Raw genomic sequence first — 19,958 nt, forward strand, 5'->3', positions numbered from 1 at the left:
TGCTTATTTATCAATACTGAAGAGTTAAAAATTAAATATTTTGTACGGTACTGGAAATAAAGAGAAGAAAAGATCTGTATTTTATATTTGATTAACCAGTACATAGATATGGTTACGTAACCAACACGAAAGTCAAGTTTGTTTTAGTTTTAGAATCAACCAATACAACTTTACGGGATAATGACATCAGAACAGTTGAGTATATTTTATATATCTATAATATATCTACAATATACGAGCAGGTGTTCTCCGTGAGTAAAAAGCTGGTTTTCTAACGTGGAGGTCCCAAGTTCAATCCCAGTGTTCACCTCAAATAGACCAGATGTCCATCAAATCTGTTTCCATGGCGATCCCACTTTGATTTTTTGTGTGTTCGTAATTTATAGGTGGGGCAATGTTCACATGAAAAATTGGCCAAATCGAATCTGCCCCTTTTCGGGGGTGTGGGTTCAAAGGTCAGAGTCAAACACGATCTGCCTGGATTTTGTTCTGTCGAGTTTGTGCTTCCGGTCATTAGAAAGATCACTTTGATACCAATTTCATAAGTAGGATTACTAGGGGCGAAGTTATGGATTTTCAAAGTTTGAAGGTCAGCCGAAAAGTCCCAGGGCCCCATGGGACCCCCAGCGCTAAAATTGTGCACATCACATTCTGTCGTCATGATTAACTTGCACACCAAAAATCATCAAAATCTGTGAAGGTCATGTCAAAATCGCCCAAATTTTGTGTACACTTGACATGGAATGCCCCATGGGACAAAATAATATACTGTAAGGCCTTTCTTCAATAGGATGGTTGGTGTAGGAAAGGAAAGTAAACCTGAATAGAAAATCACTTTAAAAAAAAAACATTCCTGGTATGAAAAGTTACCACGTGAACATTTTTTAGTCAAGTTCTTTATATCCAGCACACGTGATCATATTTAGAGATATAGGGTGAAGCCTTGACTAGTGTTGGTTTTGACATGCCTGTAAACTAGAGGTCTTGAAGTGAAACCTTGACTGGTGTTGGTGTTGACATTGTTTTGAATTGAAACCTTGACTGGTGTTGGTGTTGACATTGTTTTGAATTGAAACCTTGACTGGTGTTGGTGTTGACAATGTTTTGAAGTGTATTCTATGGTTTATTTTCTGTTTCAGATGTTCAAGAAGCTTCACAATGCTTATGTAGATATGTTGTGTAATCCATTTTATACACCAGGTGAAAATATCACATCCAGGTACGAACATTTATCATATATAACACAATTTATTAGTGCTAGGTATTGCCATAGACCTGGTGGCGATGGGCTGCCACTTCCGGTTTCAGAGTTATGGTACCTTTAGTTCATGTCTATACCGGGTCAACCGCTGATTATAGTACTACTGGTTCATGGTTATACCCATACTACGCTGGGTCAACCGCTAGTATGATTATATACACAGGCTGATGATTTTCCACTTCCCAAAATACAGAAATCCATATTAAACTTTGTGAATTCCAATCTCTCCTGTTTCCTGAAATAGAACTTTGCGTTTTATGTAATATTATCTTTTTGCAACTGTTTGGCCTGATTTGAAGCCGAATAAGGCAATCAGAATTTTAATGTAATTCTGATATTGAAATTACTTACTTATCAAGATTTAATTGTTTTGGGGGGTGGGGTGGATTTAATTGTTTGGGGTGGGGGGTGGATTTAATTGTTTGGGGGGGTGGATTTAATTGTTTGGGGGTGGGGGGGTGGATTTAATTGTTTGGGGGGGGGGGGGTGGATTTAATTGTTTGGGGGGGGGTGGATTTAAGAAAATATAACATAACCAGTAAATGTTTTATAGATTTTGTGTAAAACTAAAATGGTCTTTCCGCGATATTCTGTTTAAGTTTGTAAATACTGTTTCAAATGTCAGAAAACCATCACCCCCATATTATACCTGCCATCATTACAATTATTGTAAACATACAAAATATTCATTGTTTAAAAATGACTTAAATATCATTTCATTTTAATTTTCAACTTTCAGGAATTTTGAGAACATTGTGACATCAATGATGCAACAAGATTAGACATAAAGTCAAGTGATATTTAAACTTTGTGAAAAAACAGAGTTTGTAGTGACATTTAAATATTTTTATTTAAAATAAATAACAGTTACACTTTAAAAAAATGCATCGTCGCGGAGCTGGACTTGGGGCCATCAAGAATAAAAACTTGGCCCAGGCGAAATATAAAGATAAGGGAACAGAGATAGCTGAAGATAAATTCGCCCAGATGACTCAGCAGATGGATACATTTAAAACCAATCTGGAAGATTTCGCACGTAAACATAAGGACGATATAAAAAAAGATCCAGAATTCCGTCTCCAGTTCCAAGAGATGTGTGCATCCATTGGTGTAGATCCTCTTGCATCCAGTAAAGGATTCTGGGCCGAGATGTTGGGCGTCGGAGATTTTTATTACGAGTTAGCGATTCAGATTGTAGAAGTCTGTATTGCGACTAGTCCTAAAAATGGTGGGTTGATTAATATTGAAGAGTTGAGGGAAAGAGTTGAACATGCCCGTGGACGTAACTCTCAGAATATTAGTATAGACGATTTATATCGCGCCATTAGAAAACTGAAAATTCTGGGTAGTGGATTCACGGTGATAAGTATGGGATCGTCGGCACTTGTTCAGTCGGTTCCAGGAGAGTTGAGTATGGATCATACCAAAATTTTACAGCAAGCTCAGAAAAATGGTTTCATTTCTCAAGTTGACTTGACACAGAATTTTAAGTGGGAAGTTGAACGTGCATGTCGAGCGTTAGAGTTTATGGTTAAACAAGGTTTAGCATGGGTTGATGATCAAGATAGCAACGGACGTAAATATTGGTTTCCAAGTTTGTGTACAAATATCGGCCGATAAACCAATCTAACAACAGGACGATTTAAAGGGCCATTGCGACTTTCATGAAGAAAATAAATATAACTTCAAAATTGTTATCGCAAATGCTTACTTTGAGCAACATATTACTGAACCCTACAAATTTAATTGTAAATTTAGATTAAACAATTAATTTCACTGTAACCTGAGTATCATTTAATCTTGTGTATCTAGCACTAATATTTTTCACATTTATTCAATATCAAATCCTTGTTTAAAAATTTGTAAAAATCGTTTAAAATATCCAAAAATCATCTAATTTGTACTTGTGTCCAGTTTAAAGCTGACTACTGTAAAACATGAAATTATTGCGACATGAAATTATTGCGAGTTGGGGTGGTGAAACATAATTGCGACATGAAATTATTGCGAATTTCTATAGTGGGGAAAAAATTATTGCGACATGAAATTATTGCGAATTTAAATAATTTTTTTTTAGTAAATTTGTCTATAAAATGTGGTAGATTGTTAATTTTGAGGTGACAGTCGGCTCTTCAAAACATCGGTTGATTGGTCATCATTAGTAACAGCAAATAGTGTAAACTTGTCATTTTGTACCAACCTTCGATACTACTGTCTACCATTGTGATGCATTCGATAATATTTAGCCATTTTTGTAAAGAAAATCGATGAATTAATTTTATTTTATCAAAAAAGCACATGAACAAAAAACCATCGCTGATTTTATCACCTATTTACAGGGGGTGTAACTCTGTGTATAATATTATAGGAGGCGCTAAAACGTCTGTTTAACAACAAAGTGGCAATGGAAAAGAGATACTATATAGATGATCGTGACAAAACTCGGTACTTTTATTTTATTCAATCAGTATCAAATAATGTGTCGTTACGGGTGAAAACAATGATCAGGCTAGTCGTTTAATAAAACAAAAGATTAATTAACAGATAATCCCGGGTTGATTGTTTTCTATATTTCTTTTTACCTGATCAGTTGGGGTCCAGTTAATTAACTACTACTCACGGGATTAGCGAGGGTGTTACAAAGAATGACAAGATGGTATCATTCAACAATGGCCGTTGAATGGGCGATGTTTTGTTGAATTTATTAGTGGCAGCGTTAAAGGAGTGACCGTTGAATAAAGAGATGAAACAACAGATTTTTGTATGGGGGGAATTTATTGTGACCGCTTACAAGAAGATGTCGCTGAATAGGAGTGGCTGCTCATACAGATTCTACTGTACAAGATTAAATGATACCTTGGTTACAGTGTTTGCATATCTCTGATTTAGTTGAAGATCATTTTTGTACCAATCAGTAGGAATTGTTGAAATAGCCTCTTTCTCGTCTGTTTTATAAAATAATAAATAGTTACATGTTGTAGGACATTTTTAGTTTCTTAATGTTATTTTTTATATTTCGTCAGCACTGTATATTCATATATTTATTATTTTAATAATGATTTTTTTTGTTTATTTTGACTTGCTACAAACCATTGCTTTAAGCCTATTTATTACTGTGAACTTAAGCCATCCATTGTCTACACAAATATTATCCTAATATATTCAAACCCAATCTGACCTGGAGCATTTGGGGCACATTTTTTTGGTTTAGAAATGAACATAGGGAGTGAGGACTCCATCTGTCCATCCACAATTTTTTGGGTGGACACTGTACAGGCTGCAATTTTTATGCGATTTTGACAAAACTTGAAGTATAGGTTGATCTTCCACAGATCTTGGTTCATTTTGAAATTTTTACGCAGTTTAAAAGATCTTGGTTCCTTTTTATGGCTCCTGTACAATTTTATAAACGTGAAGGTCTCCGTTTGTTCACTGGTACAAGTTATTTTATGGTTGTAAAATACACGATTATTTACATTGGAATTGGGTTGAAATATTTCCACCATATTGAGTGTTAAAAGCTTTGAATGATATTCTAGAGTTAAGATTATGATTATCACATCTCAACCAGGAAATTTCCCAGAAAATGAAACCGGAAAAACTTAAATCAGTAAAACGATGTATGTAATAAACCTGGATTACTATATAGCCTAATTAGTTGGTTGCTGCCGAAAAACGACCCTTATTAAATATGATTTTAATAATTATATGTTTAAATCAGTATTTAGCTTCTGATAACTATAGGGAGTTGTTATTATAATTTATCAACAGGGGTCTTATTTATTAAAACTAAGGGTCGGACAAGTATGGGATGGAAAACCAAGGTCCTGTGTACACATTGACGTGCATGTAAAACTAAAAGAAACCTTGGCAATTGGAATCCAATAAAAGAGTGGGCTGGGTAAAATTTTCCTCATAGCACACCGTATGGCATATTCCTGTCTTCATTAGCCTAGTAGGATGTTAAACCCCATTTCATTTGAACTAAAATACTGACAGTTCATTGGCTGATCACTGAAATATTGACAGTTCATTGGCTGATCACTGAAATACTGGCAGTTCATTGGCTGAACACTAAGGTCATTGGTTCAAAGATTATCTCCTAGCCAGTGAAAAGACTGCATTCTTATATTTTTATTTAAGTTTTCTTGAATGGGTCCGAGGATACAGATAATTGGGTTCTAATTGATTTAAATATATTTGTTGAAATATTAAAATCATAAATAAATAATTGGAGAGATGTGTTGATATTTAATCTTTTATTTAAAGATACATTATGGGAGATTTTAATAGAGAGTTGGCCATTCTTACTATAACAGTTCAAAAATAGATGACCAAAGAAGAATAAATTGAAAATTTCAGTCAAATTACTTTATTCTGAACAAAGTTATCACCATTGTAATTTTTGACTAGAAATAGGAGTCAACTCTCTCTTTACAGTCTCCGAGAATGGCCGATCGTTTGATTGACAGGCGTTAACTCCACCTACATAATCTCGATTATCAAGTAACGTTTTCAATGGCTGTGGTACCGTTAGCCTATCTGTTTGAGACGAGGTTGCAATTCAATTTGTATCAGATTTATTTTTACTACAAATTAAAAATAAGACTTTTAATATATAGATAAGAAGCGAAAGTTTGAAAGGTATGGACCAAATCGATGAGGCATAATTATAGCCGACTTCTTGTTAGCCTGCGTGTACTCTTTTACTGTAACTGGTCGGCCTACGTAACTCCCGAAGCAGACAAATGAAATAGGAAACGGTGATCCAATGGGGCTGCAATTCAACTGGGGTGATGTTAGCTGCGATGTTTATCAATTTCCATAATTTTTCTGTAAATGCAAGTGACAAAAGAGTGTATAATACCGACATGCAAACTCTCATTTTAACCACAACTAAACATAATATCAAGGCCGTATATATCGAACTTTCAATCAAATTGACTGACATGCGGCCTCGCTCAACAGCGGCCTCGCTTCGTACACTCTTTCATTTCATTTAGCCTCGATCTAAAATTTCCGGGAGTATGACAGTCAACGTTACAGTGGGTCTACAGAGTTGATTTTGTGACATCTGAAGCCTAAATAAAGACTTGCAATAATCAGATTTAGCTCTTGCATAATGTATGTTTAATATTTTAAACAACCCCTTCGTTAAAGTTGCAATTTCATATTTTTAAGTTATATTTTTAAAATGTATTAAAATAAAGTCTTAAAATAGATGGTATCTATAAACAGTCCTACCTTGTTAAAGAATAATCCTATTAATCCTATAATTCACTATTGCTAGTTGAGAAATTGGCAAAAATATCATTTTCAACTTCAAATTCAAACGTTTGAAGATAGCTATTCCATGGGGGAGGGGGGGGGAATAGAATAACAAGGGAGGTAATTGTTATTATTTCCGGGGTCAAGGAATTATAAGTGGGAGAATGATATCTATGATGGTATAATAGTGAGTTGACAACCTATTGAGCAAAAGACATAGAAATAATTAGGTTTTGACTTTCTTAGAAAATATGAAATTCTCGCTTTAAAACTACCCCTTGACATTGTAAAATTCGCTTGCGTGTTGGGATCCTGAGCAGTGGGAGTAAACCCGAAAAAACACAAAGGGACTGACAGACAAAACTTCTCGTCACGTGCAAGCTGGGAATCAAAACCATGCCACTTGACTCAATGACAGACCCTGTGATCTAAAGCGCATTCGTCTGTCCAACCTCGTGGGTTTTCTCTGGGTCCCCCATTTCCTCCCACTGCTAAAGACCCCTAAGCGCAAGCGAATTATTGAAATAAAAAATTAAACCATGTGTTAGTCCCGAAATGACCTAGTTTGTGTCGAGTGGATGTTAAACCCCATTTCTCTCTCTCTCTAAAGCGCATGCGTTAGACCATTAAGTCTCTTGACCCACCCACCCGATTTGGATGGCGCCCGACACAATGGTAACACTGTTTTACACGCCATGTGTATTTGATGAAAGAGAGAAGGTACATCAAAAAAAAACAATTGCAGAGTGGAGTTGGTTTTCTACAGGTTTAAACTCTTTGTTAATGATAAACTCCATTTCTCTATCACTTGATGAGTTGGTTATCTACAGGTTGTTAATGATAAACCCCATTTCTCTATCACTTGATGAGTTGGTTTTCTACAGGTTGTTAATGATAAACCCCATTTCTCTATCACTTGATGAGTTGGTTTTCTACAGGTTGTTAATGATAAACCCCATTTCTCTATCACTTGATGAGTTGGTTTTCTACAGGTTGTTAATGATAAACCCCATTTCTCTATCACTTGATGAGTTGGTTTTCTACAGGTTGTTAATGATAAACCCCATTTCTCTATCACTTGATGAGTTGGTTTTCTACAGGTTGTTAATGATAAACCCCATTTCTCTATCACTTGAGTTGGTTTTCTACAGGGTAAAACTCTTTGTTAATGATAAACCCCATTTCTCTATCACTTGATGAGGTGGCATCCCGAACCCCATGCTGCCCATGCCCGTAGTCTTAAAACAATAAAATGGGGTTTAACGTCCTACTGTTCTGTTCTCACTGGGCTAATGAAGACAGGCATACACCATACAGTGGCACCACGGCTTACTCTTATATGGAATTCCAACTGCCAAGGGATCTTTTATGTGCACGCCAATGTGTACACAGGACCTAGATTTTTCGTCCATTGAATGACTGGACAGCTGTCCTTCTCGGGCCCTCTCCACTGACAAGGGGAAATCACGCCGGAAAACCACATTGAACTTTCTCAGCCAATTCAGAGAGCGAACCTGTGATCGCCAGACTAGCCAGGGTGGCTTCCAAAAACAATAAGGAACAATGAATAATGTTTATTTCACAGATTTATCAACAATTTTAACATCATTTATCAACAATCAATTAGACATGGCAGATTCAATTAAAACAATTAAAATTGATATGATTTTATCAAGGGGGGGCGTTTATGAAGGATACCTGGTCTGTAATCGGGTCCCAACAATACATACAAAGGTCCTATCCAACCAGCTGGGTCCCTAATATACATGTAGGTCCTATCCAACCAGCTGGGTCCCTAATATACATGTAGGTCCTGTCCAACCAGCTGGGTCCCTAATATACATGTAGGTCCTGTCCACTAGAGTATTGTGGGCCCCTAAAACCATCTTGTGGAAATCTTAATTTTTTTTTTCTCATAAAAATCAGTAAAATATGGACCCCGTTTTCCTAGAAACAAAGACCATCAAATGTAGCCCTTGATAAAACTGGACAGATGAACCAGGAATGATTCCATCATTAATTTATTACTTAAAAAGGTTTTTTTACGACACAAGTCTGCATCAGTATCAATTTAATTCCCTATTTGTTTCCAAATAATTGACATTGAAACTGCTATTTGTTTAGCACAACAGTTGACGTTAAATGCTTGTTAAATGCTACAAGTTAACTCCCTTATGTAAAATTCAGTAGCCATAAAACAATGAACTACATGAACTTTGTAAGCTCTGAATGTCAAAAATAAAATATAATTGGAAAAAGTGGCGAGTAGCCGTCCGAGATTTCTCTTACAAACCTACTGGTTTCGTTCTTATGCGAACTTTTCGGTTTTAAGTGACACTGTACGGCTGTACCCCTTTAAAAAAATCAATTTCATCATTATTCCTGACCACTACCCTTAGTCAATCGTCCAGTTTCTTGTCAATTACTTTCAATTAAAATTAATTACAGAACCAAATATCATTCAATAATAATATAAACAAATATCATATAATACACACAAAAATAACATAAAATTCTATTTACAATGAAAAAAAAAAAGAAAATACAATTTTCATTTTAATACATTACAAGTTCGAATTTGATTTCCGAAGCAGACTGGAATGATAAAACAAACACAAAATCTGAATACACGATTCAAATTCTTTCAGGAAAAATGCTGTTCATAAAAAATACTAACATATTGTATTAAGCTTTTAAAAACAATCGACTCTTGGAGTCGTATATCCACAATTGGTCTTATCTATGAAGTTTACGGCCAGTTTCTTCCATACTTATAAGGCATTGGCAATATCGGAGGCAACAATACTGACTAGTTCCTTATCTAGAACAAGTTTAAAAAGGGTTTTTATTGGTCTCTCAGGACTTTATCAACATTATTATTCTGCTGAAACAACTAATTTTCCTCGAGATATTACTGTAGCTAGCAATAGGAACTTTGATAACGTTTTACTTATAAAAAGGTGATATTTATTTTATAAGCTGGACATTCAATCTATTTAGAAAGAATCAAGTTTATTTTTTACTGCTACAACAATGTGAACAGGACAAACCCCCAATAAATATTGCTAATAATATTATACACACTGTTACCATGGTTACCCTGTCATAAAACCAATTCACATAATATTCCTGATAATATGACAATAGGTGAATAATAAAATCTCATTTAACGACACACTTAGATATATTAAATTTTTCGGCAGAATCTCAAGATTTTATTATTAATTTTGCATTGATATATTTTTCTTACCTATTGGGACAACAAGACACGATACAATAAGTTTGTGCCGTTCCCCCGGGTGGAGATTTATTTACATCCAGGTAGAAGAGACGGACTTACATCTACAATTTAACTTGATGATTGAAACAATAAATTATTTAAAAGTTTCTAAGTAAACTAATGCCTATTTTTATACATACATCTATAATTCTAGGAAGATATTATTTATTATTAAGTTAGGTTTATTTGCAGGTTTAAAAATGCTGGGATTCAAAAAAATAATGACTGTTATTTCAAATCATTTAACAATTAACAAAAATGCATGAAAAATCACATGTAATGTATCATACAGACTCGGCACTGAGACAGACAAAAAAATACTTTGTATATATGAAGTATCAATATTAATGTTAAACAAAATACGATATTCTTTGAGATGATTTGCGATAAAGATGATTCCAGGGTGCTGGTAAAAATGGCACGTGTCCGCAGACGTTAAAATGAATCGATGAGAACAAATAAATATGACAGGTGTTAATTTCTACAAGATAAAATGGAGGAATAATGAAATGCAATGAGTGACCACTAATTTATTTTAGCACTTAAATAATTTCATTGGTGTCCATCAAAATACAGGTTTTCTATCCGTTTCCGTGTCATCAAAAGGTGAAATCGGCTGTAGCCATGTCAAGAGCCCATCGGAACTTTTCACGCTGTGTTTTGTTGTAGATCTTTTCAACTGGTACGTCAAATTTTTTACACCTGCAGATAAAATAATAAAATAAGGTTTAGAATTAAGGCTATCGCTCTTCGGGAATATCGGCCAAAATTTGTTCTATTTTTTGGGGGGAGGGAAGACCACTGGTAATTTTAAAAAATCAAAAGCACTCGATTGTGCTGTTCAAAAGATGTTAGTCTCAATTAGTGATTCATGTGACTTTTATCGCTAGGTCATTTCGGGACTAACACATGATTCAATTTTATTTCAATAATTCGCTTGAGCATAAGGGTCCTTTGCAGTGGGAGGAAAGCGGAGGTCTCGGAGAAAACCCACGAGGTTGGACAGACAACCAACTCCTTTGTAACGTACAAGGGGGAAATCAAAACCACACCACATGACTCAAACCATTCGGACATCGATCCCAGAAATTGGTTTGGTCTAACAAGTAAAAGCATTAAAAAGTCGACAATCAACAAGATGTCCGTCCTGTTCTTCATAGTGTCTGTTTCAGGTCAGCGAAAGACAAGGTCTATTGAGCCAGCCTTTTTATGGATGAAGATTGAAGATATATACTCTTCAAAAAAAGTAGGGGATATTGAAATGCAAATACCTATGCAGGTTGTGATATGATGTAAAGTCATAGACACTTGACATGTTTTGAGAGTATGTTTACAGATGAAGAACTTATCGAATCAATAGCGCCATGCACGTTGGAGGGGTTCATTGTCAAATTTGACACTTCAAGGAAGGGTTGATGAAAACTGCCGTGTGCTGGTTTATCCATGTTTGCTTTCCTATCAGTCCTCATAGCACACTGTCTGTAGACCAGTCGGAGCGGAACACATGGACGTTATATGCCATTTCATTTATTGCCTACAATGTCTTTGTAAGAAAAACTCCAGTCCTGTGTACACATTGGTGAGCACGCAAAAAAACCCTTGGTGTTGAAAAAAAGGGAACAATTAATGTTGCTAATTACTTACCATGCTACTGAAATTCTTGGATCCAAATAATTCAATTTGGACGTACCCAGAGCTATATCTTTATTTTCATCCTACAAAAATAATTCATAAAATACAGACGTCACCTCATCCTTTCATGTAAGCAGAGAGAGAGAGAGAGAAATGGGGTTTAACGTCCACTCGACACAAACTAGGTCATTTTGGGACTAACATATGGTTTAATTTTATTTCAATAATTCGCTTACGCGTAGGGGTCTTTACCAGTAGGAGGAAACCCACCAGGTTGGACAAGATGTTAGCATACCATTATTTCAAATAATGGTTTGGGCATAGTAACAATTATATATTATTTTTACTAAATGAAACATTTGACTCGCGTGAAATAGTGCCAGTATTTAAAGTTGTTTAATGATCTCGATCAAGATATTACGTAATATATAGAGAATCTCCTACCAGTCTTTTTTGATATCAAAAAAGACGAGTAGGAGATTTTATTTATCACCCAATCCCGTCTTACATGCACAAATAGATAAGTATAATTCTTTGCTGTAGATTTCACTTTTACTGAACATTACAGCGTAGTGATACATCAATTTTTGACAGCAATCATTAACCATTGGAAAGTCCTTGATATTGACCCAGTGTTTCCATCAAGGTCAATTGAATAACAATAGTTCATTTTTAATAAAAAAAAAAATGTTACTTTTAATAAGAAATGAATTGTTCTTTGAAAATAAAAAAAAGTAGTTCTTTTTCAACTGACCAATCAAATTCATGTAAAGCAATATCTCCTAAGGATATATCCCAGTAGACTATGAAATATATCACACAAGCGATATCTACTGTAGAATGTATTATTGGGTGATAAATCAAAATACTGGTACGAATGTTGTCATGCAGTAGCAAAATATCATTTCATGTCTGGCTCACGGTTAAACCATAACATAAAATACTTGTATTTAAACATGTAGCCATCTTCTACCAACTCTATATCTATCAACGAGTAATACCGGGTTTAACATCCACATGACACAGACAACGTCATGTCAGGACTAACATATGGTAGAAAACCAAAGTACCCAGAAAAAACACACAAGGCCAGACAGGCGACCCTACTCCTGGTCATGTACAAGCTGGGAATCACAACCAGGCTAGTTGACTCAATGACAGACTTTCTGCTCTAATCTGCATGCTTTCAACTGTATGCCCCCCCTCCCCCCTCTAAATCACACCAGTTGACTCAATGACAGACCTTTAGATCTACAGTGCACACGTCAACTATTTGTTCCCCCAACCTCTATAACGAGTTATAACTTACCCTATCTGTGGCTGATACTTCTAGTTTTTGTAATTGTTCCTCTAACCTCTGGAGTAATTTCTTCTTTCTGTCTAAATTACTGAAACCAATAAAAATTATTTTTTAAATTCTTCATTCATACTTCAGTAAATGCGAACTGATTTTCTTATTTAAATTTTATAACCAGTGGCTGGTTGCCAGGCAAGATACGCCCACAATTTGCAAGAGATGGATAGCGAAAAAGCTAAAAAAAAAATCTGAGTTTGCTGCTGTCCGGACAAAATTTTCCTCATAGCACACTGTCTGTAGACCAGTCTGAAAACTCTGATATGGCAGGTGGTTTTTATTTTGTATTTTTATTTTGTCAAGGGATCACTACTGGGCTAGATATCACATTTCAAGGTACTACATTTATCCCATCATGATGTATATAGTAATGTATGATTATCCAGTATCATTTATCTCATGTTGTATATAGTAATGTATGATTATCCAGTATTATTTATCTCATGATGTATATAGGAATGTATGATTATCCAGTATCATTTATCTCATGTTGTATATAGGAATGTAGGATTATCCAGTATCATTTATCTCATGTTGTTTATAGGAATGTAGGATTATCCAGTATCATTTATCTCATGTTGTTTATAGGAATGTAGGATTATGCTACATTTCTGGATTTATTTATATTATTTCCTGTAACCAGGGTAATACATTATGTGTGGTAATTAAGCAAATTGATTTTTTTTTTATAGAAATATAAACAGATCATGCAGCTGGTTCTAAGTAACACAGGATTATCTCTGAAACAGACTATTATTTTTACATGACCTTAGCTACAAGCGTATTTACGACCGTCAAATTACTTAGAGGGAGAGAGAGAGAGAGAAATGGTGTTTAACGTCCACTCGACACAAACTAGGTCATTCGGGACTAACATATTGCTTAATTTTATTTCAATAATTCGCTTGCGCATAGGGGTCTTTAGCAGTGGGAGGAAACCGGAGGACCCAGAGAAAACCCATGAGGTCGGACAGGCGACCCTACTCCTTGTCACATACAACCGGGTGATTCGAAACCACGCCAGTCGACTCAATGACAGACTTTATGATACACTGCGCGAACGCTAACCATTCAGCCATCCAACCCCGCAAAATGCTCAGGGTTCCCGCAGCTTCGTCAAACATTTTTTCAGGGATATTCAAGGATAAATATACGTCAAATTCAAGGATTTTCAAGGACAATTTTTAGCCTAAAGTTACACTTTTTCATCTTAAAAATAACCAAAACATTACCAACTATCGTTATAATCTCATATTTAAAAGGAATTGAAGACATTTGAAACAAAATTAAGGATCTCAACTGAAATTCAAGGATATTCTCCTATTTCCGCGAAATTCAAGGATATTCAAAACTTGAAAATGAAATTTTAAATTTAAGGATATTCAAGGATTTTCAAGGACCGCGGGAACCCTGATGCTGTATAATGAAAGGGCTATAACATTGTGATGAGCAAACAAACTGTTACACAGACTTCATGGGTTTTATTTAACCTCCATTGATCGAGAGTGTAACGCCAAATACCAAAGAGAGATGAATATAATAAAAACCTACTTTCGGTTTTTATCCGATTTAACTTGTTTATAATCTGATTTGGCTTCCTTCAATCCACGTTTAGCTTCCTGTATCGTCTTCTTCTTATCTTCAATCTAAAATACACAATACAGAATAAAATACAAACATGTACACAGAAACAGGGCTTTTTGTTTCATCTTAACATCAATGACAATCATGAAAAATATCAAGACATTTTCTCAGGTAACACCTGGATTAACAGGTTAAACTCAAGACATTTTCTCAGGTAACACCTGGATTAACAGGTAAATCTCAAGAAATTTTCTCAGGTAACACGAGGATTAACAGGTAAAAGAGTGAGTTTCCATGTTAACACCTGAATCTAAAATCAGGTAGATAATCTCCTGGTTTCGATTCAGCCATACTAAAAAGAAGTCTAACAAATGATGTTTGCGAAGATTACAAGATTACTGTCATATCGTCGGCAGACTGGTTATTAAAATACAAATCGAAATATTTTTTGGTTTTTTTTTATACTTATGTTGGCCTCCACTACAGTTCCATTAATCACATGACAAGAACTTGCTGTAACAGGCCGTTTCATTGGCTAATCTGACCAGTTGTTGTGGAAGGTTGCTTCAGAATTCATACTTCTAGTGGGATACCCACAGTTCCATGCATCACACGCCAAGAACTTGTCCATCACCTCAATGAGAACATGGGTTATATAACAACTCTTCCAACCAAATTTTGAATGATAAATAAACGAAACGAAATAGGATCGGTGTTTTAATCAGAATTTTAAATTCTTACCTTTGTCATCATGTTTTGCATGGATTTAGCGAATGTTTTAGGAACAGCACGTTGATGGTTACATAGTACAGCTACAGCTCTATTGGCACGATTATACGATAATATCTTAGAGGCAACAGTATCATCAGCTGTAAATAGAAAACATCTTATCTAAACATACGGACATATATCGGCAACCACAGTGGTTCAGTTAAAATATAGGTTCCGTATTCGATCCCTGCGTTGGCCTAGAAAGTTCATCATGATTTCCGAAGTGGTTGCCCTGGCAAGGAGCAACATATAGTCATTCGGATGGGACGATAAATGGACATCTACAAAACTAAATCAATAGTCTGCTTCTTTTCTTTTTACTTCAAGATAGTACGTGTGATTATTTATAGTTTATTTTCACAAGGAGATATTAATAGTGATGTTGTTCGTACATTGTACCATGAATAATAAATCATTATCTTCAATAGAAGACTTCATCTGGTTTGATATCGTTTTAACTCCCTACAACTTATCAAGGCCTTCATATTTCGTCCTTAATTTCAATCTCGCACTTTCTACCTAAAATGACTACCTTTGATATAATCGAGTTGCAAAGTTCAAGGTTCGTTAAATGTCAAGGTTACCTTGGAGGTCGCTATGTTTGATTTGAGTGTGTTTGTGTCACAACCTCTGATTGGACACTACCTGTTCATGCGCCTGTGTTAAAGAAAGATAACGCAACTATAAGGTTCAGGAATTGTAGATCAGTCTAGCAAAATATAGATATTGCTTCAGGAACATGATTGTATTGTTACTTTTGGGAATGACTGCCTCACTAATAAAACATGTTAATAATTACGTAGGATCACGGAGAAATACCTGGAGTAAAAACGATGGCCTTATCTAATCAAAACCTTTCTCAGGTAAATATAAGAATAACTTACGATCAGTGAGCAGATTTAATTGTTCCTGTAACGTACGAGAGGCGTTGTACGTCCTGAAAACTTTAGCTGTTAAACCTTCCATTAAATCATGGAGATGTTTATTTAAAATGGCTGTCTGAAATAAATCAATTTTCATTTTATAGACAATTAACATAACATTCTCTACCCACGAAACATGACTGGTCCATTCTACCCTTTCCCACAGAGATAGATCGAAAATTTCATGGCGATAGAAGCGGTTAAATTCAACCTATAAGAAATCACACAAGCCAACAGTGAGGCTGATGTCCCCCGCCGAAATAGGAAAATAATTAGAGGACACATATAAAAATCAAATTGCGTATCGCTCTGCTTACCCTGAGCAGAAAATGCTCATTATTAAACTTAGTCAAGGTATTACTGTAATGAAACTATACACCAAGTTTCATCAATCTCACTTAATTAGAACTAAAGTTATCGTGTCCCAAAGCATCAACCAATCAAATTGCTTATCTCTGCTTACCCTAAGCGGAAAATGCTCATCTTCGAACTCCATCAAGGCATTGACCTAATCAACACATACACCAAGTTTGAACATTCTAGCTCAATTAGCAAGAGAGTTATCGTGCCCCAAAGTATCAACCAATCAAATTGCTTATCTCTGCTTACCCTAAGCGGAAAATGCTCATCTTCGAACTCCATCAAGGCATTGACCTAATAAACACATACACCAAGTTTGAACATTCTAGCTCAATTAAAAGTTATCGTGTCCCAAAGCATCAACCAATCAAATTGCTTATCTCTGCTTACCCTAAGCGGAAAATGCTCATCTTCGAACTCCATCAAGGCATTGACCTAATCAACACATACACCAAGTTTGAACATTCTAGCCCAATTAGGAAGAGAGTTATCGTGTCCCAAAGCATCAACCAATCAAATTGCTTATCTCTGCTTACCCTAAGCGGAAAATGCTCATTTTCGAACTCCATCAAGGCATTGACCTAATAAACACATACACCAAGTTTGAACATTCTAGCTCAATTAGGAAGAGAGTTATTGTGTCCCAAAAAGTGTGACGGACAGACAGACGGACAGACGGACGGACAGACAGACAGACAGACAGACAGACAGACAGACAGACAGACAGACAGACAGACAGACAGACAGACAGACAGACAGACAGACAGACAGACAGACAGACAGACAGACAGACGGACGAACCCATTTTAATAGTCCCCTGCTTTCTTCGAAAGGCGGGGGACAAAAATACTTTTATTTTGCTAGTTGATCATGGGAGAGACAAGATGGTCTGACAGTAGTGCTGAGTATTTTCACTACAGTCACGTTACGATACGTATTGTGATTCAGGTGCTACAATATGATTTATATCACAATTCATAACCAGGTCAATATATACCAAGAAAACAACAGGATAAATGAATAAATGATATTTTTAGTCCTCGTGTTGATGTCGAAGAAATAAAACTGTTTTATATCACGATACTGATGTGGATCAAAATAAGCACCAAAACAATTTAAGGGTGTTTGTGTACCTATGGATAATGTGTGACATGGATAATTAACAGTGACAGGTTACTTACAGAAGCAACAAAAAAATATGAAATGAAATGGGGTTTAACATCCTACTGTTCTGCTCCTATACTGGGCTAATGAAGACGGGCATATGCCATACAGTGTGCTATGAGGGAAATTTTGCCCGGGCAGCGGCACTATCGCCTACTCTTATATCGAATTCCAACTGCCAAGGGATCTTTTACGTGCATTCCAATGTATACACGGGACCTCGTTTTTTTTGTATCATCCAAAGGACTAGACAGCAAAAAAGCATTGCAATAGATTGATTCAGTGTCTGAGGATTCAAAACGTGAATCATATTCATGATAGGGTGAATCGCCTTACATCAATTCAACGATATATTTTGCCATCAATAGTAAACAGTAGCGCTTCTGATTGCTGTTTATTGAATTACAAGTGTCAATGGTTGCTTTACATGTACGCCCATGCGTTCACGGAACCTCTCGTATTTTCTGTGTCATCCAAAGGACTAAAAACTTGGCAGATCCCACACACTTTAACCTTTAAAAGGAGAAATGACTCCCAACACTGGGATAAAACCCACAACCCCATAGTTAGTGTCTCCTGATAGAAAATGTAGACAAAAAGTTGAATATACATGGATTTTAACTTACATTGAGTCGATCAAACAGATCATCAGATGGTTGTTTATTCTGAGTAAATAATTCCAAGTTCTTAAAAACTCTTTTCTCCACCGGTACAGCGTTCGTATAACGAATGGAATCTTTACCCAGGAAATCAAATTCTACAACATATGGTTTTCCGTCCTTCTCTTCGTAAAGTTTGATATGTTCTACCCGTAGCGAGCAGCAACCCACAGTGTCGGCTGTTTCTCCTTCTTCCTTCTCGTTACCTGCTCTCAATGCCAACTACAATACAAATATTTATCATTAGAAATTAAATTGTTCAAGATAACGATTATAATGGAAACTAGATTTGTCTGTGAACACCGACTTATTTTGGGGTTTAAAAGCCTGGATCAAAATAAAGGTGAAATAATTGTGGACCTGTTCTGAGGAAGTCCTAAATGAAATGGGGTTTAAAGTCCAACTGGGCTAATGAAGACGGGCATACGCTCTACAGTGTGCTATGAGAGAAATTTTGCCAGGAAAGTGGCACTACGGCCTTCTCTTATATCGAATTCCAACGATCAAGGGATCTTTTACGTGCACGCCAATGTGTACACGGGACCTCGTTTTTTTGTTCCATCCAAACGACTAGGCTGCTGTCCTTGCCAGGCCCTCCGTCCTGCATCAATGACATGGGGGAAGCACATCGGAAAATCGGGATGCACTTTCTCGGCCAATGCAGGGATCGAACACCCGACCTTCCGGCTAGCTAGCCAGCGTCTTACACACTTAGCCACCGTGTCCCCCGGCAGTAGGCAAAAAATGGTAGGCAAAAAATCAATAGGATATTATTTCCAATGTATAATGAATTCATATATCAGAATATTAACCCTTGACGTTGTCAACTGAATTGTTTATGGGAATACATGTTTGATATAACTCCCAGAGTATGACATCGCCATTTTCATTAATTTTAGTTAAGTTCACTGTCTTTATCCTGTAATAATACACCCAAAACCTCAGCTGAATTTACTGTGACATAATGTCATATTTTTTTTTTGACTTGTATCACCATGTAAGTCCACTTTTTTTTGTTTGGTGAAACTCACCTATTGAATATTAAAAAGCCAGGAAATCAATACAATCGGTAAACCCAGAATATTTTGGGTATTAAGGACTTGTGTAGATAATGATGGACAAGGGTTATTTGCTATGAAAACTGCTAAAATTGGATACGGAATAGTTATTTGTTTTAACACAGAGGTAGCATAAGTTCCAGGCTGTCAGAAAGATTGTAGATGTTCACCAGTTGAAGATGATCCTATCCCACCCCTGTTCACCAGTTGAAGTTGATCCTATCCCACCCCTGTTCACCAGTTGAAGATGATTCTATTCCCCCCCCCCCCCACCTCCAGTTGAAGATGATTCTATTCCCCCCCCCCCACCTCCACCTGTTCACCGGTACTAGATGACCGTTCACCAGTTCAGGATGATCCTATCCCACACCTGTTCACGATCGTTAAACATCACTAACCTTATCAATAAAATACAAGGCCACAGATCTTTGTCGAATTCTCATCTCCTTAGATTTAAAATCCTCATGATAATTAGCACGAATTTTATCCACAGTTTTATGGAGTTTTCTGGCTACTTCGTATTTCGCCCAATCTTTCTCCCCCTGAAATAATAATACAATTAGTTTTTTAAAATCCAAACACTCGAGATAGTAACTTGAATTGGCCGTGTGAGGAAACCTGGAATCGACAGACCTTATGATGTA

At 36.1% G+C, this 19,958-nt stretch overlaps 1 protein-coding gene across 1 annotated transcript; it reads left to right on the top strand.

Annotated features, from left to right (window-relative positions):
* The first annotated feature begins 2,006 nt into the window (after positions 1–2,006).
* LOC126816787 (vacuolar-sorting protein SNF8-like) lies at positions 2,007–5,501 on the top strand. The gene has a single exon (XM_050543500.2). It carries the CDS (start codon positions 2,144–2,146, stop codon positions 2,879–2,881), a length of 738 nt encoding a protein of 245 aa, XP_050399457.1. The 5' UTR covers positions 2,007–2,143; the 3' UTR covers positions 2,882–5,501.
* Positions 5,502–19,958: the final 14,457 nt, after the last annotated feature.

Source organism: Patella vulgata, chromosome 3, assembly GCF_932274485.2.
Source record: "Patella vulgata chromosome 3, xgPatVulg1.2, whole genome shotgun sequence".
In the NCBI taxonomy this organism is placed as follows: Eukaryota; Metazoa; Mollusca; class Gastropoda; family Patellidae; genus Patella; species Patella vulgata.

What these genes read in the sequence shown, in the direction of transcription:
- LOC126816787 (XM_050543500.2), top strand. Translation starts at nt 2,144, where the DNA reads ATGCATCGTCGCGGAGCTGGACTTGGGGCCATCAAGAATAAAAACTTG.